The following is a 26,374-nucleotide window of genomic DNA, read 5'->3' as shown; positions in this document are numbered from 1 at the left end:
CCCCCGACTTCCCAGAGCTAAGTACAGGGTATAAAAACAAAGAACAATCATAAACATCCATATGCTACCAACAATAAATTCTTAAATCTATCACTCTCTAGCTCATATAAGATAACTACAAACAATACTAATATTTCATATATATAGAGAAAAAAAAAGAAAATAGAAAGGAAGACTTATTCAAATGCTAAATGAAACTTTTTAGTCCCGTATTTCTTCTGGATATATTCAATCCATTTTTTCCATTCCATAATATAACGTTCTTGCGAATGATCTTTCAAATAAGCCGAAATCTTTGCCATTTCTGCCAGGTCAGAAACCTTTAGAGTCCATTCTTCTATAGTCGGCAGTTCCTCCTTCTTCCAATACTGACCTATTAAAAGTCTTGCTGCTGTAACTAAATTTAACATCAACTTAGTGTCCACAACAGTAGCATCTGTAATTATACCCAACAAAAAGAATTGCGGACAAAACTTTATCTTTTGCTTGAAGATCTTCTGCATATTCCACCAAATTTTTATCCAAAAAGCCTTGACCTTTTTACAAGTCCACCATATGTGAAAATATGTTGCATCTTCACCACCACACCTCCAGCATTTTGGCTGATAGTTCGGATACATACTTGCAAGCTTTTTAGGATCTAAATGCCATCTATAAAACATTTTATAAAAGTTCTCTCTTAAGTTTTGAGCTTGTGTAAATTTTACGTTCCTCACCCAGATCTTTTCCCACGTATCCATTGTAATAACTTCTTGGATGTTCTGGGCCCATTTTATCATACAGTCTTTAACCAGTTCTGTTTCTGAATCAATTTCTATCAATGCAAGATATATCCGTTTGATATGTGCTGGACCCTGATTTCTAATTTGCTTTATCAAATTTTCATCAGTCATTGCAAAACCAGTTTTCTGATCTTCTTTCCACCTGGCCCGTAGTTGAGTATATTGAAACCAGGTTTGAACAATCTTCTCATCTCGCAAGAAATTATACGATTTTAAACACCATACACTTCTTTCCAAGCTTAAAATCTCCTTATACGTGGTCACGTCATGTCTGAAACCAACATTTATGTTTTCTATTGCGTGTTTTGGAATTGCCCACAATGGTATCTTACAGTCTAACTTGTATCTATACTTCTTCCAAACTCTCAACAATGCCTGTCTTAAAATATGCACTTTGAACACATTATCTACCTTCTTATCATACAACAAATATGCATGCCAGCCAAATAACAAGTCATGGCCCTCAAGATTTAATAATCTCTCTTGTGTCAAATTAATCCAATCACTTATCCCTGCTAACGCAGCAGCTTCATAATATAATTTAAGATTGGGCATTTTAAGACCACCTCTTTCACGATTATGGATGAAACGTGTAACAGTGATACCCATTGTCATCAGGGCACTGGGAACTATGTCCAAAAACTTTGCAAAATACTTCAAGAAATTGTAGCTTCTTGCAATAACTCCAGCAAAGCTACAAAAAACTGCGCTACTCGGAACATCTTACATTTTTTTTTATTGAAAAGTTTTAAAATACATTTTATCTTTAACAATCCCCCCTCCCCCTCCCCTACCTATCCCTCCCTACCCCTCCCCCCCCTTTCCCCCCTCCCCCCCCCCCCGACTTCCCAGAGCTAAGTACAGGGTATAAAAACAAAGAACAATCATAAACATCCATATGCTACCAACAATAAATTCTTAAATCTATCACTCTCTAGCTCATATAAGATAACTACAAACAATACTAATATTTCATATATATAGAGGAAAAAAAAGAAAATAGAAAGGAAGACTTATTCAAATGCTAAATGAAACTTTTTAGTCCCGTATTTCTTCTGGATATATTCAATCCATTTTTTCCATTCCATAATATAACGTTCTTGCGAATGATCTTTCAAATAAGCCGAAATCTTTGCCATTTCTGCCAGGTCAGAAACCTTTAGAGTCCATTCTTCTATAGTCGGCAGTTCCTCCTTCTTCCAATACTGACCTATTAAAAGTCTTGCTGCTGTAACTAAATTTAACATCAACTTAGTGTCCACAACAGTAGCATCTGTAATTATACCCAACAAAAAGAATTGCGGACAAAACTTTATCTTTTGCTTGAAGATCTTCTGCATATTCCACCAAATTTTTATCCAAAAAGCCTTGACCTTTTTACAAGTCCACCATATGTGAAAATATGTTGCATCTTCACCACCACACCTCCAGCATTTTGGCTGATAGTTCGGATACATACTTGCAAGCTTTTTAGGATCTAAATGCCATCTATAAAACATTTTATAAAAGTTCTCTCTTAAGTTTTGAGCTTGTGTAAATTTTACGTTCCTCACCCAGATCTTTTCCCACGTATCCATTGTAATAACTTCTTGGATGTTCTGGGCCCATTTTATCATACAGTCTTTAACCAGTTCTGTTTCTGAATCAATTTCTATCAATGCAAGATATATCCGTTTGATATGTGCTGGACCCTGATTTCTACTTTGCTTTATCAAATTTTCATCAGTCATTGCAAAACCAGTTTTCTGATCTTCTTTCCACCTGGCCCGTAGTTGAGTATATTGAAACCAGGTTTGAACAATCTTCTCATCTCGCAAGAAATTATACGATTTTAAACACCATACACTTCTTTCCAAGCTTAAAATCTCCTTATACGTGGTCACGTCATGTTTGAAACCAACATTTATGTTTTCTATTGCGTGTTTTGGAATTGCCCACAATGGTATCTTACAGTCTAACTTGTATCTATACTTCTTCCAAACTCTCAACAATGCCTGTCTTAAAATATGCACTTTGAACACATTATCTACCTTCTTATCATACAACAAATATGCATGCCAGCCAAATAACAAGTCATGGCCCTCAAGATTTAATAATCTCTCTTGTGTCAAATTAATCCAATCACTTATCCCTGCTAACGCAGCAGCTTCATAATATAATTTAAGATTGGGCATTTTAAGACCACCTCTTTCACGATTATGGATGAAACGTGTAACAGTGATACCCATTGTCATCAGGGCACTGGGAACTATGTCCAAAAACTTTGCAAAATACTTCAAGAAATTGTAGCTTCTTGCAATAACTCCAGCAAAGCTACAAAAAACTGCGCTACTCGGAACATCTTACATTTTAAGAAGATACCTGGTTGATACCTTAGATGCTGGCAGCAACCCATGTCAACCATTAGTGCCAGTCAATTTGAGTGTTCAGTTGACTGAGGTTCCTGTTTATTGAATAAAAGTGTAATCATCATCATCATCATCATCAGTAGCAGCAGCAGCAGCAGCATGCCATGTATGGGATCAAATTGTTATCAGGTAGCAGGATTCTGATCCATGTCCCCACACACTGATTTTAAAAGATACCAGACCACTGAGCCTCCATTGCCAGGATCATGTGGAGAGGAGAAAGGACCAAGGGCTTGTATTGATAGGAAAAAGCACAAAAGAGACTTCTAACACGTAGCATGGGAACTTTTCCTCTTCTGTAAGCACTGATGATGTTACCTACTTTGGTAATGAAATGTCTGCAAGAAAACAAGAAAGCTCAAAGAGCACCAAGGACCCGATGGTTCAATCCTGAGCTACAAATATTTGGATCTTCTATAATTTGAACTGTCAGGCAACAATTGCAACTGGAAGGAGGCTGGGAGAGGTACCCAAAATTTTCCATTGCATGCTCATGTCCCTCAATCGATGTTGTATCTGATACTTGGAATCCTGCTTTAGTTTGGTTATGTTTTTCCCTTACCCTTTCCATCCAATTCACATCTAAGAACTCTGTGTCTGGACTGAAGTGAATGAAATAAGACTGGCAGCTTGCTTTGCAAATTTACAGGAAGCTCCTGATGGTTTGCTGAAAGCTGGCAGGCTGGGTTTCACTCATAATATTAAAACTAGTAAGACCGTTCTGAAGCCCCCATTATTATGTGGATGTAAGATTTAAGTATGTCAAGAGAGATACACAAATACGTTGAATATAGTTTAAAAAGTGTAAGCTAAATGAAGAAGAAATTAGAAGACAATAAACAGACTAAACATACCAGTGGTGGCAAACCTATGGCACGGGTGCCAGAGGCGGCACTCAGAGCCCTCTCTGTGGGCGCCCACGCCATGCCCCAGAGGTGGCAACTGTCCCTCTTCAACCAGCCACCTGTTAATTCACCAAGATCCCATGTGGCTGAATGCATCCCAGCACTGCTGGTTTCCCTCCCCCCCATCCTGTCCCTCCTGGGTTCACATGCTCTCCTTTTCCCAGGCACGACCCACTGCATCACCTCCTCAGCTGTTGACCGACCATCCATCTCGGAGGCGGCTTCTTTGAACTTCTGGCAATGGACTGCGGAGCCCCAGAGTGCACTTGTCGAGGGGCCGGCAGACTGTGGCTACTGACAGACACCGTTGGCCCCCATGCACTCACTGGCCTCTGTGTGCAGGAGCTGATGGTGTCAGGCAGAAGCTGCCCCAGCCCTTGCCTTGCCCCATGGCAATGGCACCCCTACCCTGCCTCGCCTCACCCCACAGGATGAGTCTCCTGCCTACCACCCCACCTGCGAGAGACCTCCTGGAGCTCCCCCAATCCTGCCCAACCCTCACAGTTGTCCCTCCACGCGAGCAACATTGAGGTGACCACACCCACCTTGGCCACACCCACCCAATCTTCCATGACCACCACAGCCACTCCCACCCAGTGGGCCATGCCCACCTGACACCCAGCGATAAATAAGTGGGTTTTGGGTTGCAGTTTGGGCACTCGGTCTCTAAAAGGTTCGCCACCACTGGAATATACTATATGCTTTACTGCAATTGGTGACTAATCACATATGACAAAAGGACATAAATCAATATTAAAAACACATTTTCTGTCATTATAAATCGGCAGAATTACAACAGTATGTTCCTGTGTTAAGCAATGGCAGCTGCAAGAAATTTTGCAAAATGTTGGCGATGTTAAGATTTAGTACAATGACATAAAACAAATAAGAAACTCCTTGGAACTTGTGCAAGTGACTAGAACAATTAATAATCCGCTAAACCCCTTGTATTTAACCTTAATAGTGGCCTCTCCCACTAATTCTATAGGTGTTTTTTGGAAGTCGGCTAATTGTAGTTTAGTGGGTTTTAGGGGAATTCTATGGCCACTTCTTTTTTCTATGTACCTAAGGGTGTCCCTTGAAATTATAGATACTGAGGCCCCGGAGTCCACTTCCATCTTGCAAGGGATGCCTTGCAGTTGGACTTCTATTCTTAATTTAGGCCTCAAAATGTGGTTAATTCTAGGGGTGTGAATTAGTCTAGGGGTCCCCACGTGATTGACCCCTGCCCCTGCCCCCAGGTTGGAAGTGCGTGCCTTAGGCCTAGGGATCTCTCCGCCACTCCGTTCGGGGTTTACCTCACCTGAGGCCTAAGCGTCGAGCTCGTGGAGACGGTTGTCGCGTGGTCGGCTTCGGCAGATGGCCTGGATGTGGCCCGTTTTTCTGCACCCTCGGCATTTGGCATTTCTGAATCTGCACGTTGATCTTAGGTGATTTCAGCTGCAGCTTCCGCACCTCGTTTCTGGGTCGCGAGGTCTGGTTGGGTTGTCCCTCTGGGGTCGTTGGAATGCAGGAGGTTGCTGTCTTCTGCTCTGGTCGGGTCCGTCGGCGCGCGGTGGTCTCGGCGCCATCTTCTTGAACCTTCGGGCAATCTCGGCAATGTCGGCTTCCCACTGGTAGTCCACCTCCCCACCGTCCACATGGCTCTCAAGGTTTACTTTGGACGAGGCAGCCATGCTGTTGTAGGGGGGGTCGCGTCTGCTTGTAGACTCGTACGTGAGTAGCTCGTCTAGGACTTCTTGGAGGTTGCCTGTGGGCTTGGAGATAATCCAGTTTTGCAAGTGTTCGTCTCGCAGCTCCAAAACCACTCGGTCCCTAATGCGAATCTCGAGATTGTCGTATTTACAGCGCAGGGCTGCTTCTCTGACTGCCGCCACAAACTGTTGGATAGATTCGCCCGGCCGTTGGTTCTGCTTCTCGAATATCCTCCGCCAGAACAGTTCCAACCTTTTAGGGGTGAAATGGACCCTTAGCTTGGCCAACAGGTCGGCGTACGATACGCTGGAGACCGGCAGAGGTTGGCACAGGCTGACGGCCACCCGGTAAACCGGTGTGCCGCTGATGGTTAGGAGAGCCGCCGCCTTCTTCCTGTCCTCCGTGATCCCGTTGACCAGCATGTACCCCTCGACTTGACCGACATATTCTTCCCAGTCTTCAGGGTAATTAGGGTCGAACTCCTTCAGGGAACCGACTTGCGCCATCCTGTAGGCTCAGTTTGCTTGCTGCTCGGTTGACTGTGATTCAAATTTCCCGCTTTTCGCTCCGTCGGCTTTCCGCGGCTCCTTCGCTGTTCTGCCGTCAGATCCCACCTTCGTCGCCACTGTTAAGTCCGGAATGACGAGCGGAGACAGCGAGGTAGAACAAGGAACGTTTATTCAAACTCACATGGGTCAACTGGCTAACAGCCGTTGAACCCTACCTTATATACTAGGTTCCATTCAAACATAACCAATCCCCGGCTCAGAATCTCCCGCCGGGAAGTAACAGCCAATGATTGCGCTAGGGTTTCCCGCCGAAGGGAAACCACTCCCATGACTATGGACACAACAATGTGAAAGACTGACGTATAAGCAAGGAGCTTATCACACAAATTCTAGTTAAGTATGATGGCTTGCCAGCTGTAAAATGCAGGTCTCCATGGTGTCCTAGCATGGCTCCTCATGCCAAAAGGCCTCCTGTCTCCTCTTCAGCCATGTCTCTCCTTTCCTCAACTTCATTTCTTTATTTTATGGGAATACTTTAAGGGAGCAGACAAGCTGGACAAAACTGCATTGAGGAAGAAGTTTAAAAGGAGGAATGATAAAGCGCAGCTGGATATGGTATCACAAGACTTGTGGCTAAAATACAATGAATCACAGAGCTTACTTTTCTACTGAATCCAGCAGATAGTGTCTTAGTTGTCTTTTTTAAATGCACTTCAAGGTCCAGAACTCGAGTTATTCTGAAAAAAGCAAAAATTTTGCTCTTTTATTCTCTACATGAGCCTCTTTGTATGACAGTTGCAAAACACAGCACATTGCAGTAAAATAACTGGAACGAATATGTATGTATATATGTATGTATGTATGTATGTATGTATGTATGTATGTATGTATGTATGTTATTCGGAGATATGCAAGAATACCTGTTTTTTGCTAACTACTCCAAAAGCAATTTCATACTTTCCAGAGTATTGTTAATTTCAAACATACAGCCTGAGAAATTCATCTCCTAAGAATGAAAAATCTTGGGAAATAAATTTTATAATAAAAACAATATCCCAGGCTGTTACTACCGATCAATGGCCATGGTGGCATCGTCCTTCCTTATTCCTTTTACGGCTGCAAAAATCTCAAAATGTTCTTTCACGGTCAGGTTGGACCAGAGCGCATTCTCCTGAGGACAGTAGCCAAGAGCAGCCTTCTCCTCTGTCGCAGCTCCCTCAGCTACTTTGATCCACACCTGTTCCAAATAGGCAGCATAAGGACCTCATTTCTTTTTGTCCAATGTAAGAATATACTTTGAAATATCAAAGATGTGACCAGGTGCATTCCTGATCAATAAGGGCTGCCGTTAATATTAAATCGGTAAGTTTATTAAGGCTCTTGATGTAATCCAAGAAGGAAGATGAGATCTAGTACAATACACGAATAATGCAGAAGCAGACAATATGGCAGATTATAAGGTCTGTGGAGAATTAGGTTGCAATGAAGGTAACTCAGGAATCTCCACAGAAAGTTTTCTCTCCAATCACTATGCCTTTGATAAATTAATAAATAGATTTTCTCCACGGGTCTCTGTCTTTCCTTCTTACATTCTCTGATATATTACAGTAATATTATTTAAAGCGGTGATATTGCCATTACCTTCCTAAACTGGATTCACAGTTTTACTGTCCAATAATAAATAACAGAAAGACCATAATAAACATTTCTTTTTAAAAGCACAAGTTACACTTACTTGCCCGGCAGTTGGATCCACATCTCCCATTATCATGCTAATTGTTGTACTTTTACCAGCACCATTTGGACCCAGAAGCCCCAATATTTCTCCTGCAAAGAAAGTATTGCTATTAAAATATAGTTGTTTGTTGTTTTTTTTAAAAAAACCAATGTACTGCATATGCTTCATTAAGGAAACTCAGTTATTTTTTATTTTTCTTAAGAACTAGGGTTCAAAACATAGAGGGATGACTTCTCTCATTAGAAAGAAGCTGCTGTTGTATTAGGTTAAATACATTTGAGCAACATGTTACCTTTTTAACACAAAAAGAAACATTTTTGGTAGCCATTTTTCTCCTCGGCTTTCTGTTGAAACATGGAGTAGAACAAGCCTTCCCATATCTGTACTCTTTGCACAAGTTGTGGACAATGATCATTGGTTTCTAAATAAAGAGGACAGAGACAGAAAGATGTATATGTGTGTCTTTGTGTGTATACACATACAAATACACCCAGAGTGTAAATGTAATACAGGCAAACACACATATGCAGACATATTTCCATCATTTGTTTATTAAGAAAAAGCCAAATAGGCATTATTTTCACCTGGGACAGAAACACTGACAGTTCCCTACGATACTGGTTTCATTGAATGAGTGTTTAGTTTTTCAGCATCCAGAATGCCATGTAGCCTCACTGAAGCAAACAACATTTTGGTGGTTTGGACATCACTTTTATTGCTGAAAAATATTTTTGGCCTCTCAGAAACTGTCTGCATTTTAGAGTTTTAAAATATTTGTATTTTCATAGCTAAGGACAAATCATCTGACTCATAACCCTGATGCTTCCATAAATCATTTTAAGAATAGCTCAATGATCTTCTTGGTCATTAACACTAGTTAGCCTAGTTCTAATGTCAATGGCAATTAACCTCTTTTGTAGGAGTTACGCTTCTGCTCATAGTTTACTCATTACCTGGCAAGCCTCCCAATATTCCTATCTGTACCGTACATAGAACTAATATTTTGCAAAAGGAACAGTTACTAATACAAGAAAATGTGTAAGTCAATTTACTCCAGAAGCGTGTAAACAATCTACAAAACAAGGTAACAACAATAATATAAATACAAGGTAAAATTGGAACACAACAATATCCTGATGACCTGGTACACGGGGCACCTAGGTTTTCTGAAAGTTCCACCTTGGCAGCTCTGGACTCTGATGTTTTCTTTCTTCTACTGTATCTTGGTATCCCTGCATACAATCCTGATAAGTATGTCCTTGCCCAGTGTAATTAAGCCATGCAAAGTGATAGGCAAGGCTGTGCATTTAACCATACTTCATCAGTAAATCACAAATATAAATGGAGCAACCTATATGTATTTTTTCAAACTATGAAAACCCCAATAGTTGTGTTTTACCTCTTCTTCATTGGCAGAATCCAGTGCACTCTGAGCTCTTCTCCTTTCATCTAGGACGTCTCTATCATTCTCTTCGCTGAGCTCCTCAGGATTCTGATGGCTTCTTTTTCTTTGCGGAGAAATCCTAGGGATCAAAGACACAAGAAGTCTGAAGTGACTGATTACCAAAGGATAAATGTTGACTCCAACTACAAAAGCAATCAGCAGTCCAACCTTGAGGTGGGAGATGGATAGAGATCTCATGTGGTAGCTTACTCAATATCTGTGCAGGTCTATTGTTATATTCCCCTTCATTGATTACTGCCTTGTCGTGGCGAAGGGGCTTGCATAATTCAATGAAGCTATGAGCTATGCCGTGCATGGCCACCCAAGAGGGACAGGTCATAGCAGAGAGTTTTGACAAAACGTGATCCACTGGAGAAGGAAATGGCAACCCACTTCAGTATCTTTGCCATGAAAACCCCATGGACAGTACCAAAAGGCAAAACGATACGACGCTGGAAGATGAGCCCCTCAGGTCGGAAGGCGTCCAATATGCTACTGGGGAAGAGCAAAGGGCTAGTACTAGTAGCACCAGAAAGAATGAAGCGACTGGGCCAAAGCCGAAAGGACGCTCAGTTGTGGATGTATCTGGTGGTGAAAGAAAGCCTGATGCTGTAAAGGTTTTTTCTCCATAGGAACCTGAAATGTAAGATCCATGAATCAAGGAAACCTGGACGTGGTCAAACAAGAGATGACAAGGCTGAATATCGACATCTTAGAAATCAGTGAACTAAAATGGACAGGATTGGGTGAATTTAATTCAGATGACCATCAGGTATACTACTGTGGGCAAGAATCCTGTTCTGAACCAGCCCTCTTCTGGCCTTGTAAAGGCAAACCCCTATTTAAGAAGAAGAGACTGGAGAGCTTCCAAGGCTAAAAGGCATCTGCCAAGATTTAATTACGCAGTTAACAAAAACACAAGAGCTTGTCTTCTCAAGCGGAAAAGTTGCTTTCAGCAACCAGCCCCTCCCCAAACACTCCTTTTATAGAGAGCTCAGGGCGTGGTCTCCCTGTGCCTCCTCCCGAGGAGTCTCACAGCCTTTCTTTGTTTGTTCCTGCTCGACTGCCTCCTGCGTCGGGCGTCCTTGAACAGGGCCAGCTGTGGGTCATCTTCCTCCGCACTCTCGGGCTCACGCAGCTGAGAAGAGGTCCCCGGCTGAGGACTCTGCAAAGCCTCCAAATCATCATCAGCCGGTTCGTTTCCCTCCTCCCCCACATCTGAGTCATCCGATACATCGGAGCCGGCTGTCGGACCCACAGGCTGGCCCTGAGTCACAACACTATCCCGCACCGCAGGGCCCTTCCCCCGGGTCTGCCGATCCGGATGCGGTCGGGATGGGAACTGTTCGTGAAAAGCAGTCACCAACGCAGGGGCATGAACGGCGGTCGCGTCTTCCCATGTGAAGTCCTCCGGCCCGTACCCTTTCCACTCGATCAGGTACTGGAAGCGACCTTTCAGCCAGCGGGAATCCCTGATGCTGGCGACCTCGTACTCGGGGGTGCTGTCGCCATCACGAGGTCCTGATGGGGGAGGTTCCGCTTGGCGAAGTGGACAAGCCGGTTGTTCGGGGACCAACAAGGACCGATGGAAGACGGGGTGCACGCGCAGGGAACGTGGCAGAGTTAAACGATAGGCGACCGGGTTGATGACGGCCTCGACTGGGAACGGTCCAAGGTAACGGTGGTCCAGCTTCCTCGCCGGCCGAGTGGATGGTAGGTTCCTGGTGGACAGCCAGACCCGATCCCCCACCGATAATGGAGGCGTATCCCTTCTCGACCGATCGGCGAACCTCTTGTAGTCGGCCTTGGCCTTCTCCAGCTGCCGTTGCACCAACCGATGGATCGCCTGTAACTCCGCCATGAATTCGTTCACTGCCGGCTCCGGTGAGTCCACGGGAGAAAGGGGGAAAAACCGGGGGTGATAACCCACGTTGGCCAAGAACGGTGTCATCTGCGTGGAGGTGTGCTGCGAGTTGTTAAAGGCAAACTCGGCTATGGCCAAATAGTCCACCCAATTGTCCTGCTGCAGGTTAACGTAGCAGCGCAGATACTGCTCTAAGATGCCGATGACCTTCTCGGTACCCCCGTCGGTCTGAGGATGATGCGCGGACGAGAGGCAAACCTTAATGTCCAACGCCCGCATCAACTCCTGCCAGAAGCGGGCTGTAAACTGGGCCCCCCTATCGGAGACGACTCTATCGGGAAGGCCGTGCAGCCGGAACACCTGTTGGATGAACATGCGACTAGTGGCGCGAGCTGACGGTAAGCCGCGACAGGGGATGAAGTGCGCCATCTTGGTCAACATGTCCACCACCACAAACACTGTCGTGAAGCCGGAGGATGGGGGTAGATCCGTCAGAAAGTCCATGGACACAGCCCCCCAGGGTCTCTTGGGCGTTGGCAAAGGTTGCAGTAAACCAGGCGGGGCCCCTGTCGCTGACTTGGCCTGCCTGCATGGGACGCAGGAGGTGACATAAGACTGGACATCGTGTCGGACTCGGGGCCACCAGAATGTACGGGAGACCAGGTTCAGAGTCTTGAACAGGCCAAAATGCCCCGCAGCCGGGTTATCATGACATTGGCTGAGGACGAGTCCCCTGAGTGGCCCTCCTGGAACATAGAGCCGGTCACGATAATACAGGAGTCCATCCGTGACCGACCAAGGCGAATCTGGCCCCACCTCTTCCTTCCGCTGAGCCACCCACGCCTCCTGCTGCTGCGCCTCCCGGATCCGAGCCCGTATATCCACCGGCTCCCGCACCGCAGCAAAAGACTCGACGGGGATCACTGTCCTGGGCGGAAGCTTGTCTTCCACTCGGGTGTACTCGGGCTTCCTGGACAGAGCATCCGCTCTCTGGTTGTGCCCGCTTGGTATGTACCGCACCCGGAAGTCAAACCTCGCAAAGAAGAGGGACCACCGGATCTGGCGTTGGTTCAAATTCCGAGCGGTCTGCAGGCTTTCCAGATTCTTGTGGTCCGTCCGGACCTCGATTTGATGCCGCGCCCCCTCCAGATGATGCCTCCAAGCCTCGAACGCCGCCTTGATGGCCAGCAGCTCCTTCTCCCAGATGGTATAGTTGCGCTCCGAGGGATTCAATTTCCGAGAGTGATACGCGCAAGGGAAAAAGGTACCGTTGGGCGTCGCTGCCTGGAGTAACACGGCCCCAATGGCAATGTCGGAGGCGTCCGCCTCCACGACAAACGGCCGTTGCGGGTCAGGATGCTTCAAGATGGGCTCCTTCATGAAGGCGTCCTTCAAAGCTTGGAACGCCTGTTGTTCGGGGGCGTTCCACTGGAACCGAGTCTTCTTCTGCAGGAGCCGGGTGAGGGGGGCTGTCAAGGCAGCAAAGCCAGGGATGAATGTCCGATAGTAGTTGGCAAATCCAAGAAGTCGCTGAACATCCTTCACGCGACGCGGGGGTTGCCAACTCTGCAACGACTCAACTTTACTCGGTTCCATGGCGATGCCCTCAGGAGAAATGCGGTGGCCCAAGAAATCAATGGTCACCTGGTAGAACTGGCACTTCTCCAACTTGGCAAACAGCCGATGTTTCCGGAGGCGCTGCAGGACCTGACGGAGATGCTGATGATGCGCTTCACGCGACGGGGAGTAAATCAGGATGTCGTCCAGGTAAATCACAACAAACTGGTCCAACAGATCCCGAAAGATGTCATTCATAAAATGCTGAAACACAGCGGGGGCGTTGGTCAGGCCAAACGGCATCACCGTGTACTCGAAATGTCCATAGCGAGTACCAAACGCCGTCTTCCACTCATCACCCGGCCGAACCCTGACGAGGTTGTAAGCTCCACGCAGGTCCAGTTTCGTGAAGATCTTAGCCTCCCGGAGTCGGTCCAAGAGCTCGGGGATGAGGGGCAGCGGGTAGCGGTTACGCACCGTGATAGCGTTGAGTTTCCAGTAGTCACAGCAAAGCCGTAACTCGCCCGACTTCTTTTTGACGAAGAGCACGGGCGCAGACACTGGCGAGGACGAGGGCCGGATGAAACCACGAGCCAAGTTCTTTGTCAGGAAGTCCCGCAATGCAGCCAACTCGGGCTCCGACATGGAGTACAAACGCCCCACTGGGAGAGGCGCATCAGGGACTAGGTCAATGGAGCAGTCGTAGGGCCTGTGCGGGGGTAATTGGTCCGCCTCTGACTCGCTGAACACGTCAGCAAAGTCGGACAGTTCGGGAGGCAAGGAAACCCCTGGGGAACCCTCCACCTGGCCGGCACAGATATGGCGGGTGTGGTCCACGCACTGCAAACTTGGGAAGGTGACCAAGTTCTGAGACCAATAGATCTGTGGATCATGCGCCCGGAGCCACGCCAGTCCCAAGACCACGGGGAAGTGCAGTTCCGAAGTGACGTAGAACTGAATGGCCTCCACATGGGTACTGATGGCCATACACACGGGTTGCGTGGCGGCCGTAATAGGCCCGGACAGGAGCACTCGACCATCGATGGTCTCCACAAGCATGGGCGGATCCACTGGACACTGGGGAACAGCCCATTTGGCCACAAAGGCCGAATCCATAAAGTTAGTGGTAGCCCCAGAGTCAATTAAGGCATGGACCGGAATCCCCTCTGGCTTGCCAGGAAGGATCAGACGTGCCTCCAAAATCAAATGCCGTGAAGGTTCACAGGCACCGTCGGAACGGCATCGCTCGGCGTGGTCGTTGTGGGTCGCCCGATCTTTCACACCGTCTAGATCGGGCTCGGGCCGTTTCCCGACAGCAAAGCAGGGGACTTTCTCAGGGCCGGCTTGGTCACTGATGCCCGCTGACGCTTCTTTGGACAAGAAGCAGCCAAATGTCCAGGGTCCCCACAGTAAAAACACAACCCCTCCGATCGTCGTCTGTCCATTTCCGTCACCGATAGACGGGACCTGGCGGCACCCAGCTCCATTGGCTCCTCCCTCTGGACTGGGGGCTCACGCACAACAGGGGCGGCAGGGGTCTGTGGGGTGGCACGGCGACTCTTTCGCTGCTGCAACCGGGCATCGATCCGCAGACAAAGATGGATCAGCCCATTCAGATCTGAGGGAATGTCCACGCGGGCCAGCTCATCCAACATCTCCTCTGACAAGCCATCCTGAAAGGCATCCACGAGCGCAGCCTCATTCCAGGCGGAATCCTGGCTAAGCAGCCGGAAATCGCTGATATAGGCCTGTAGAGGGCGCTGACCCTGCCTCAAAACTTTCAGGCGTCGGGTGGCAGTCTGCGCCTTAATCGGGTCCTCGTACATGAGGCGCATATGGTCACAAAACCCCCCAAAGTTATCCAACAAAGGGCTAGGCTGTGCCAACAGAGGCGTGCCCCAACGAGCTGCATCTCCCGACAGAAGGCTCAACACGAATCCCACCTTATCTCGGTCAGTGGGGAAATCAACTGCTCTCACGCTGATAAAAAGCTGGCATTGTCCCAGGAAGGCAGGAAACAGTTCTGGATTACCAGCAAATTTATCCGGCATAGCTATCTGACATTTCCTCCTGGGTGGGGGTGCAGCATGTACCTGAGCTTGCAGTTGAGCCACCTGAGCTGCCAGCAAAGTAAGTTGCTGAGTGAGCTGGGCATTCTCGGCAAGAAGCTGCTCCATCGTAGTAATAAGGGGTGGGGGCTGAAAGCAAACTGTTCTGAACCAGCCCTCTTCTGGCCTTGTAAAGGCAAACCCCTATTTAAGAAGAAGAGACTGGAGAGCTTCCAAGGCTAAAAGGCATCTGCCAAGATTTAATTACGCAGTTAACAAAAACACAAGAGCTTGTCTTCTCAAGCGGAAAAGTTGCTTTCAGCAACCAGCCCCTCCCCAAACACTCCTTTTATAGAGAGCTCAGGGCGTGGTCTCCCTGTGCCTCCTCCCGAGGAGTCTCACAGCCTTTCTTTGTTTGTTCCTGCTCGACTGCCTCCTGCGTCGGGCGTCCTTGAACAGGGCCAGCTGTGGGTCATCTTCCTCCGCACTCTCGGGCTCACGCAGCTGAGAAGAGGTCCCCGGCTGAGGACTCTGCAAAGCCTCCAAATCATCATCAGCCGGTTCGTTTCCCTCCTCCCCCACATCTGAGTCATCCGATACATCGGAGCCGGCTGTTGGACCCACAGGCTGGCCCTGAGTCACAACAAATCCCTCAGAAGAAATGGAGTAGCCTTCATAGTCAATAAAAGAGTAGGAAAAGCAATACTGGGATACAATCCCCAAAATGACAGAATGATCTCAGTTCAAATCCAAGGTAAACCTTTCAATATCACAGTAGTCCAAGTCTATCCCCCAACCATCAGTGCTGAATAGGATGAAATTGACCGGTTCTATGAAGCCCTACAGCACCTTATAGAACTAACACCCAAAAATGATGTCCTTATCATCATGGGGGATTGGAATGCTAAAGTAGGAAGCCAAAAGATAACTGGAATAACAGGCAAGTTTGGCCTTGGAGTACAAAATGAAGCAGGGCACAGGCTGATAGAATTTTGTCAAGAGAATACGATGGTCATAGCAAACACTCTTTTCCAACAACCCAAGAGACGGCTCTACACATGGACATCACCAGATGGTCAACACAGAAATCAGATTGACTATATGCTCTGCAGCCAAAAATGGAGAAGCTCTATACAGTCGGTAAAAACAAGACCAGGAGCTGACTGTGGCTCAGACCATGAGCTTCTCATTGCAAAGTTTAGGCTTAAACTGAAGAAAGTAGGGAAAAGCACTAGGCCACTCAGGTATGAATTAAATCATATCCCTGTTGAATATACAGTAGAGGTGACAAATAGATTTAAGGAATTAGATCTGATAGACAGAGTGCCTGAAGAACTATGGACAGAGGTTCACAACATTGTACAACAGGTAGCAACCAAAACCATCCCAAAGAAAAAGAAATGCAAGAAAGCAAAATGGCTGTCTGAGGAAGCTTTGCAAATAGCTGAGGAAAGGAGGAAAGCGAAAGGCAAGGGAGAAAAACATAGATATGCCCAATTGAATGCAGAATTCCAGAGAATAGCTAGAAGAGATAAGAATGCCTTCTTAAATGAACAGTGCAAAGAAATAGAAGAAAACAATAGAATAGGGAGGACCAGAGATCTTTTCAAGAAAATTGGAGAGATGAAGGGAACATTCCATGCAAAAATGGGCATGATAAAGGACCAAAATGGCAGGGACCTAACAGAGGCAGAAGAGATTAAGAAGAGATGGCAAAATTACATAGAAGAACTATACAAGAATGAGCTTGTCCCTGATAATCACAATGAGGTGGTCACTGACCTCGAGCCAGACATCCTAGAATGTGAAGTGAAGTGGGCCTTAGAAAAGCTGAGCAACAACAAAGCTAGTGGAGGTGACAGTATTCCAGCTGAGCTATTCAAAATCTTAAAAGGCAGTGCAGTAAAAGTGCTACACTCAATTTGCCAGCAAATTTGGAAAACTCAACAGTGGCCACAGGATTGGAAAAGATCAGTTTACATTCCAATTCCAAAGAAAGGCAGTGCCAAAGAATGTTCAAACTATCGCACCATTGCACTCATTTCTCATGGTAGTAAAGTCATGCTTAAAATCCTACAAGCTAGACTTCAGCAGTATGTGGATCGAGAACTACCAGAAGTACAGGCAGGATTTCGAAGAGGCAGAGGAACTAGAGATCAAATTGCTAACATATGCTGGATCATGGAGAAAGCTAGGGAGTTCCAGAAAAACATCTACTTCTGCTTCATTGACTATGCTAAAGCCTTTGATTGTGTGGATCATAACAAACTGTGGCAAGTTCTTAAAGAGATGGGAGTACCAGACCATCTTATTTGTCTGGTAGTGCAAAACTTGGGTTGAAACTTAACATTAAGAAAACCAAGATCATGGCATCTGGCCCTCTCAATTCCTGGCAAATAGATGGGGAAGAAATGGAGGTAGTGACAGATTTTGTTTTCCTGGGCTCCAAGATCACTGCAGATGGGGACTGTAGCCAAGAAATTAAAAGATGCTTGCTCCTGGGAAGGAAAGCCATGGCAAATCTAGACAGCACACTAAAAAGCAGAGACATCACCCTGTCAACAAAAGTGCGTATAGTCAAGGCTATGGTCTTCCCAGTTGCAATGTATGGCAGTGAAAGTTGGACCATAAGAAAGGCTGAGCGCCAAAGAATTGATGCCTTTGAACTATGGTGCTGGAGAAGACTCCTGCGAGTCCCTTGGACTGCAAGGCGATCAAACCGGTCAGTCCTAGAGGAGATCAACCCTGACTGCTCTTTAGAAGGCCAGATCCTGAAGCTAAAACTCAAATACTTTGGCCACCTAATGAGAAGGAAGGACTCACTGGAGAAGAGCCTAATGCTGGGAAAGATCGAGGGCAATAGAAGAAGGGGACGACAGAGAATGAGGTGGCTGGATGGAGTCACTGAAGCAGTAGGCGTGAGCTTAATTGGACTCCAGAAGATGGTAGAAGACAGGAAGGCCTGGAGGAATGTTGTCCATAGGGTCGCGATGAGTCGGACACAACTTCGCAGCTAACAACAACAAAAAAAATGAAATAAGAAAGTATATCAATATTTTTAACTTACTAAACCTCTTCACCCAGGTATTCCTTTCCATTAAGCCTTTACTCTTTACATTTCCACCCCAGCTTGATACTCTCAATTTTCATTTCTTTTACGTCTGCAATTAAATCTCCTGCGGAAAACTAGGCATGAATTCTTCACTTTGCTAATTTGATTGTCTCAGTTGTGAAAAGTTGTCAGTGATTGTTGTGATAAAGCAACTGCTGAAAAGATGGCAGCTGGAGAGGGTCCAAATTATTGCTCTCTGACCTTCCACCAAAGGTACACCAAAGAAACACACAAACAATTCTAGTACACATTCTGGAATAGCAGGTAAAGCATATATACATCTATAAAATAAGTTGCAAGGTGATGAAAAAAATCAGAACAGTCTCTTTGCAATTATAAAGGCAAGGAGAGAGGGAGATTGAGATCCACAGGGATTCACAAACCTATGCATTAAGGGGGAGCATCTTTACACAGGTACCACTTGCCTTGGGAACAAAGAGATAAATAATCTTCCCCTTGTAACTTATGCACACAAATACTGGAGGGCCGAGGGTAGACTTTTTTTAGTTAATACAAGGTTACTAGGAAGATCTAATGATAAGCTTATGCCTATTGTTTTGAATGACCCAGAGTGAGTGCATGGTTCTGGCAATATTACCTTAGACAATTATCTTTTTATTTATTTATTCATTTATTAAATCTGTTTGTCACCCATCTTGATGCAAGATGTCTTTTTGCTACATCTGTCATTGTTTCACCAGCCGCTAGCAATACATTGAATCTACTCTTAGCAACAGTAATTGGGACTGGAATTTTTCTGGGGTTGATGAACATGTGTTCATCCCAAGCATGTTTAAACTCAGTTACTGATGATTAACACACTACCTTTGCTGGATGTTGCTTCTACACTTGCACTCTTTTTCTGTGAAGTAATCATCATCGGAGGTTTAAAAAATTAGCAATATGTGGAAGCATTGGATTCCTACGACCTCTAGACATTTTTAATGAATTGATATTTCTTTTCTCCACCTCTCAGTCTGGGGGGACAGGGATGGAGCTATCCAGCCTGCTTTCCCAGGCCAGCTGTTCTTCACAATCTCTTCAAGCATAGAAACAATATACTCATTCTGAGCTAAATTACATCATTGTCCTTCAAGCGCATAATATATAACTGTGTTTCCAATGTTCTCTGTATAATCTATTCTCTCTCTATCGAGAAAGAGAGAGATAGGGGAGGTGAGAGAGAAAGAGGCAGAGTGTACTTCAGGTCATCTTTGTCTTACACCCAGTTGTTTAGTGACTGTTCAAAGTTACCATAGCACTGAAAAATAAATGATTTTGACCGCTGCCTGCACAACATTCATGGCATCCCCAAGGTCATGCAATCAAAATTCAGATGCTTTGTTGGTTCCTGGCATGTTGGGTTGTAAAAACTGGGCACACACAACACACTTAGCAACCGCCTTGCTTATCAATGGAAATTCTAGGGCCGTAAATCAAGGACTGTTGAACAGGAATCTGATGAATTTGATGATTGGCTAAGGGGAACATATGTGGAGAGGGCAGAATTTAAATTCAGGCCTCAGCAGACCTTTGAGGCCATGGAATGTTCCATAGGAAACCACTAGCCTGTGGGTTAGGCACGTGACCAAAACTACAGAAAGTGTGCTTGAGTATGTTTATAACCTCTGTACTTCTATACCTTATCGGTTGTGTGCCACTTCCTCTTATGCAACTAAGTAAAAACAAAGAAATCTATAAATATCTGCCTTACACAGTGTTGGGGTTCTTCCACTTTAACGGAGGATTCATCTTTTTTCAGCTGAATAAATATGTCTGGCTTATCAGGACAAATCCAGACTCCATCTTTTACTTCCTTTTTTTAACCAAAGTCACACCTGTCTCCTCGCATAACGTACTACCTGCATTCCTGCTTCTTTCAGGCGAATATTGCAATTTATTTATTTATTTATTTATTTATTTATTTATTTATTTATATTTAAATTTATATACCGCCCTATTCCCGTAGGACTCAGGGCGGTTTACAGGGAAAATTAAAAGTTAAAATACATCATATACAATTAAAAATGATTAAAACTAAGATTAAATTAATCCCTGAACTTAACTAAAACCCCATTAATTAAAAATTAAAACCCCTCAGTCTGGGCCAGACAACTCAAAAAACCAAGTTTTCAAGTCCCTACGAAATGAGCGAAGGTCGGGGGCGGTCCTAAGCTCCGTGGGAAGCTGGTTCCAGAGGGCCGGCGCACCCACAGAGAACGCCCTTCCCCTGGGGATAACCCGCCGGCATTCCTTAACTGGCGGTACCCTAAGAAGGCCCTCCCTGTGGGAGTGCACAGGACGATGGGAAGTTAATGCCGGCAGCAGGTGTTCCCTTAGATAATCTGGACCCAAGCCATTTAGAGCTTTATAGGTCATTACCAGCACCTTGAATCTCACCCGGAGGGCAACCGGAAGCCAATGCAGCTCACGGAGTAGAGGTGTTACATGGGAGTATCGGGAAACTCCCATAACAACTCGCGCAGCTGCATTCTGCACCAGCTGAAGCCTCCGAGTGGTCCTCAAGGGCAGCCCCATGTAGAGAGCGTTGCAGTAGTCTAGCCGGGAGGTCACAAGCGCATGGGTGACTGTGCGTAGGGCATCTTGGTCCAGATAGGGCCGCAACTGGCGCACCAGATGAAGCTGGGCAAAAGCCCCCCTGGTCACGGCTCCTATATGATCTTCAAAATTGAGCCATGAATCCAAGAGGGCGCCCAAGTTGCGAGCCCTATTGATGGGGGGGGGTAACACCTCACCCCCCATCATTAGTGGTGGAACAACCTGGTTTGTCCGAGATGCCGATATGCACAGCCACTCAGTCTTGGCAGGATTGAGTCGAAGCCTGTTTCTCCCCATCCAAACCCGGACCGCTTCCAGGCAACGGGACATCACGTCGAGTGCATCACTGGGTTGGTTCGGGGTGGAAAGAAAAAGTTGGGTATCATCAGCGTACTGATGATACCCCACCCCGAAACCACGAATGAGCTCACCCAGCGGTTTCATGTAGATATTGAACAGGAGGGGAGAGAGGACCGACCCCTGAGGGACTCCACAAATGAGAGACCTCAGGGCGGACCTCTGCCCTCCCGTCAACACTGACTGTGAGCGGCCCAGGAGGTAGGAAGAGAACCACCGTAAAGCGGTGCCTCCCACTCCCAACCCACTGAGACGCCACAGTAGGATACCATGGTCGATGGTATCGAAAGCCGCTGAGAGATCTAAAAGGACTAGGATAGAGGAACTTCCCCTGTCCCGAGCCCGCCAGAGATCATTCATCAGTGCGACCAATGCCGTCTCTGTGCTGTACCCGGGCCTGAAACCCGATTGGTACGGGTCCAGATAATCAGTTTCCTCCAGGAACAGAGGAAGCTGATGCGCCACCACACTCTCAACAACGTTAGCCAAAAAGCGAAGGTTGGAGACCGGACGATAGTTATTTAAAACAGCCGGGTCCAAGGCAGGCTTCTTGAGGAGGCAGCGGGGAAGATACCCTCCTTCAAAGAAGCAGTTATTACTGCCTGGAACCAGCCTCGTGTCTCCTCCCAAGCCGCATAAACCAGCCAAGAGGGGCACGGGTCCAGTAAACAAGTGGTGGAGCTCAGTCTCCTCATAATCCTGTCCACGTCATTGGGGGAAACAGGGTCATACTCAGTCCAGATAACATGCTCAAGACTGCTTGATTCCTCCATGCCAGACTCTGCCCAGTCAGAGTCCAAACCGGTCCGGATCTGAGCGATTTTGTCCACCAGATGATGACTAAACTCCTCAGCCTGACCCTGTAAGGGTTCCTCCCTCACCTCCCGATTAAGGAGAAAGCGAGTCACCCTAAACAGGGTGGCTGGGCGATTATCTGCGGACGCGATGAGGGCAGCATAGTAATTAGACTTCACCATCCTCATCGCAGCGAGGTAAGACCTTGTGAAGGCTCTTAGTCGCAATTGGTCAGATTCAGACCGGGTGGACCTCCAACCGCTCTCTAGACCCCGTCTCCGACGCTTCATCTCCCGGAGCTCCACAGTAAACCATGGAGCCCAATGGGATCTGTGCCGAGTCTGGGGTCGCAAGGGTACAACACCTTGCCATAATAATGTTTCCAACCAATGTGCTATGGAAAAGGCAGTGGTACTGAATAGTTAAAAGCCCGGCCCAGCCCAGTGGGGCTCCAGGCGACCTGTGTTCATAGTAAACAGTTATTGCATCCCTGATATGGGGAAGGAATTAGACACATAAATTGCCTTCTTATAAAGTCCAGAGGTAGACCGAAAGGGGAGCCCTCCCAGAGGTCCATCTTTGAAAGCACAACTCCCAGATTCAAGCATGCCCTTCCAGCTGACTTCTTGGAGGAGTGTGAAGGCGTCATGTGAAGACCAAGTCACCTAATCTTCATCCAGGAAGGATGCAGGCTTTTCCCAAGGACATTATCCCATACAATAGAGCAAACTGAATTTTGCAGGGTAACTTTTCAGACATGTGACCACCAATGAGCCCAACATTTACACTGCTAAGCAGGACAGCTGTTAAGTGAATTTTGCCCCATTTTACAGCTTTTCTTACCAGTGTTAAGTGAATCATTGTAGGTATTAAGTTAGTAACATTGTTGTAAAGTGACTTTGCCTTCCCCCATTGACTTTGCTTGTCAGAAGGTTGCAAAAGGGGATCATATGATCCCAGGTCACTGCAACCACCACAAATATATGCCAGTTGCCAAGCATCTAAATTTTGATCATGTGACCATAGGGATGCTGCAACAGTCCTAAGTGTGAAAAACTCATAGGTCACTTTTTCCAGTGCCGTTGTAACTTTGAACATCCACTAAATGAATGTTCGTAAGTCAAGGACCACCTGTGGGGGTGGAAGGGAGAAGAAGTGAATGATTTGGTTGTATACTTACTAATACCAAGATGAATGACCAAAAACTGGCAGTATGCATATTTTTACAAAATATGAAAGCAATCACATATAGGAATAGGACCACAGAGGTACTATAACCAAGCATAAATATCACCTGTTTAAAAATAAGGCCTTAAATTAATGGTATGCTAATTTTGGGGGGAAAAAGAAACAAATTATTCATATTAATATGTGCAATATTTTAAATATTTAAGTATAAGTAACATTTAAATAGTAACACAAAACCATATTATATTAAATATTTGATTAAAGGACCTCAGTTTATCAGACTTCAGGTACAATCTACAAAAATCTATGTTGGGGAAAAAAGATATAGATTTGCCAAGTCATGTCTGACTATAGGGGGCAGTGCTCATCTCTGATTCACAACAAAATACCATATCCAGCATTGCCCAAAGACATTTCCCTGGTCGGGTGGCCAGCATGACTACATGCTGAAAAGATACAGAGCACTGTTACCTTCCCACAAAGTGGTACCTATTTAACTACTCGCATTTGCATGCTTTGAAACTGCTGGCTTGGCAGCAACTGGGGTAAGGACAGGAGCTCAGCCTGTCACGTGGTATTTGGATTTCAAAAGGCTAATCTTTCGATTGACAAGTCCCACTTCTTAACCATTATCTTGAGTCTGCTTCACACCCTAGTAACGCCACTGGCTCTGTTGGCTAGAACTGTCTTATAATGATGTTGCCTGAATAATTATGGAGTTGCCATCTCAGCTGATTTGTATCCATTTTGAGTAGCCTCTCTTTGCTACTCTTCAATCATTTATTGAAATACTTATTTGTGACTAAAGACAGAAGCCTACCATTCAAAGCCTGAAACTGGACCGTTTGCTCCATATTATTAAGTAAGTTACTGATGTCCATCATGCAAAAATGTAAACATTAAAAGCTATTAAAAGACACATTTTAAATGTTAATTAAACCATTAAACTTACCAAAAGTAACCATAAAATGCTCAGATTCCTACTGGTTACAATAGTTAATTTTAGAATCCATGGCCATAACCCCAAAACAAGAAGGGCACAGTGCAGAGGAACATCTGTCAGAGCTTGTCCAAACGAATAGGCAGAAGGAAAAAGCCCTGAGATCCAAAGCTGAGAGTGAGTTTTTATCTAGCAAAACAAACAAATAAATATTTGAGGTGAGGGGAGAGGAGAGGAGAGGTTTTGAGGTCAAATTGTAGAATCAGACAGAAAGAAAACTACACAGAATTCAGATTTATTTTTTAAATGGTTTTATAATCTATCCAGACTTGTACGATTGATTTAGGACAAAAAAAGGGAAAAATAACTAAACAGTACATACCAGAGTAAATATCGGTAATTGGACTTCAATATAAAACATAAACACATTTGTATCTCCACAGTGATCTGATGTTTCCTTACTAATCAGCACAATGCAGTGGAATATTTTAACATACCGTAAATTCAATTATTTTTACCTTGTAGTCTTTCATGCTCATCATTGCAAACTGAGGTGGAAAAGCAGGCAGCAAAATGAAAACCTCTAACATTTGTATTTGCAAAAAATAAAATGGAAAATTTTCATGTTGAAATTCCTGAAAAAATGGATTTTTTAAAAAAGCTTTATATGTGCACTGTGATAAAATGTTATAATGAAATAGTTGTTCTAAACATGTCTACTTGGCAAGCTTAGATATGACTGATAATGAAATTTAAAATAGTTCTAACCAATTGATTTTTCCACATTTTAATGATTTCTTAAAATCTATATTAATTCTTTAAAAAAAAGATATTCCTATACGTTCCCATTTATTCTCTGCCTCTATATTTGTGATCTTATTGGAATAAGTAAAGGTAAAGGTTCCCCCGCAGATGCGTGCTAGTCGTTTCCAACTCTAGGGGCCGGTGCTCATCTCCATTTCAAAGCCAAAGAGCCAGCGCTTGTCCGAAGATGTGGTCATGTGGCCGGCATGACTAGACTCCAAAGGTGCACAGAATGCTGTTACCTTCCCACTGTAGTGCTCCCTATTTTTCTACTTGCATTTTTACATGCTTTCAAACTGCTAGGTTGGCAGAAGCTGGGACGAGTAACAGGCGCTCACTCTGCTACACGGCACTCGGGATTCGACCCGCCAAACTGCTGACCATCTGATCGACAAGCTCAGCGTCCTAACCCACTGAGCCACCGCATCACTCTTATTGGAATACTTACCTCTAAAAATATTTGACTCCAAATTTGAAGACGGGCAGTGGAATTAAGCATGTGCAAAAATGCATTGCTGATGATGTTGAGAAGCACAGGAAAGCAGTTAGTTTTTTCTACGTGGCACATAAGTGTGAACCTGTATTTCTGAACCAAGGCATCAAGTTAGAATGTAGATGAATCAAGGGAAGAAAGTGATCAAAAACAAGTTTGAAAAAGAGGCAAGAGGTAAGAGCTCATGACTGACACATTCTGACTAATAATCAAACATAAGGTTCTCTTTTATAGCCTACTGTAAGAGCCTCATCTGGTTTTTGAGTGACAGCCAGGTTATAAATTATTTAAATTTAATACAATAATATTAAACTTGCTTAATACTGTGTTCCTTTTGGTACATTAATAGTTTCAAATGAATAATAATAGAATTTCTCAACTTAGCAACTTTAAGATCTGTGGACTTCTATTCCCAGAATTCCTCAGCCAGCAAGGAACTCTGGGAGTTGAAGTCCACTGATTTTAAAGTTGCTAAAGCTGAGAAACATTGGCAATAACATGTTTCAGAGAAGCTGTGCCTGAGAGTGGGGTTGCCAACATATTTCATTCTACACAGCTTGCATTGTAAGGCCATTCATGCACCTGTTCCATCCCTGTATTCCTTCATTAATGTTACACACAAGCATCTCACAGATGGGTTTAACCAAATTGCTCTTTCCATCTACTATTACATTCTTGATATGGATTGGAAACTCTCCTCTCAAAGCCTTATATCATTGGGGGGGGGGAACACATACACTCTTACAAAAAGCAAATTTTAAAATTTCATGGTATTAAAAGATCTCTAGTATTCTATCCATTGCAGCATGAATATCCTAATTAGCCTTCATTTTTCATTAACATTACCATTCTTGAAGGATAAGATTACTATAATGAAGATTATACTCTAAAATATACTTTTGCCTAGAAGGTTAATGTAGTGATAGATCATGATGCAACATTTGGCCATTATTGTATCCAAACATGAAGTGTTCCTATTTATGCCCCACTAGTGTCCTTTCTATAGGGACGCGGTGGCTCAGTGGGTTAAGACGCTGAGCTTGTCGATCAGAAGGTCGGCAGTTTGGCGGGTCGAATCCCGAGTGCCGCGTAGCAGAGTGAGCCGCCTGCTACTCGTCCCAGCTTCTGCCAACCTAGCAGTTCGAAAGCATGTAAAAATGCAAGTAGAAAAATAGG

General features: G+C 45.1%; 1 protein-coding gene across 1 annotated transcript in view; it reads right to left on the bottom strand.

The window, feature by feature from the left end:
- The window catches only part of LOC308662845 (ATP-binding cassette sub-family A member 9-like), a 61,029-nt gene that overhangs the window by 10,430 nt on the left and 24,225 nt on the right, over positions 1-26,374 (bottom strand). The window contains 9 exon segments of the mRNA XM_081318989.1: positions 6,952-7,036; positions 7,370-7,536; positions 8,035-8,124; positions 8,324-8,458; positions 9,437-9,649; positions 22,954-23,067; positions 23,914-24,090; positions 24,420-24,536; positions 25,154-25,291. Coding sequence (XP_081175115.1) covers positions 6,952-7,036; positions 7,370-7,536; positions 8,035-8,124; positions 8,324-8,458; positions 9,437-9,649; positions 22,954-23,067; positions 23,914-24,090; positions 24,420-24,536; positions 25,154-25,291 — 1,236 coding nt within the window.

This window comes from Vipera berus (genome assembly GCF_964194415.1).
Source record: "Vipera berus genome assembly, chromosome: 2".
NCBI lineage: Eukaryota > Metazoa > Chordata > Lepidosauria > Squamata > Viperidae > Vipera > Vipera berus.
This window is presented reverse-complemented; position numbering and strand designations above follow the sequence as displayed.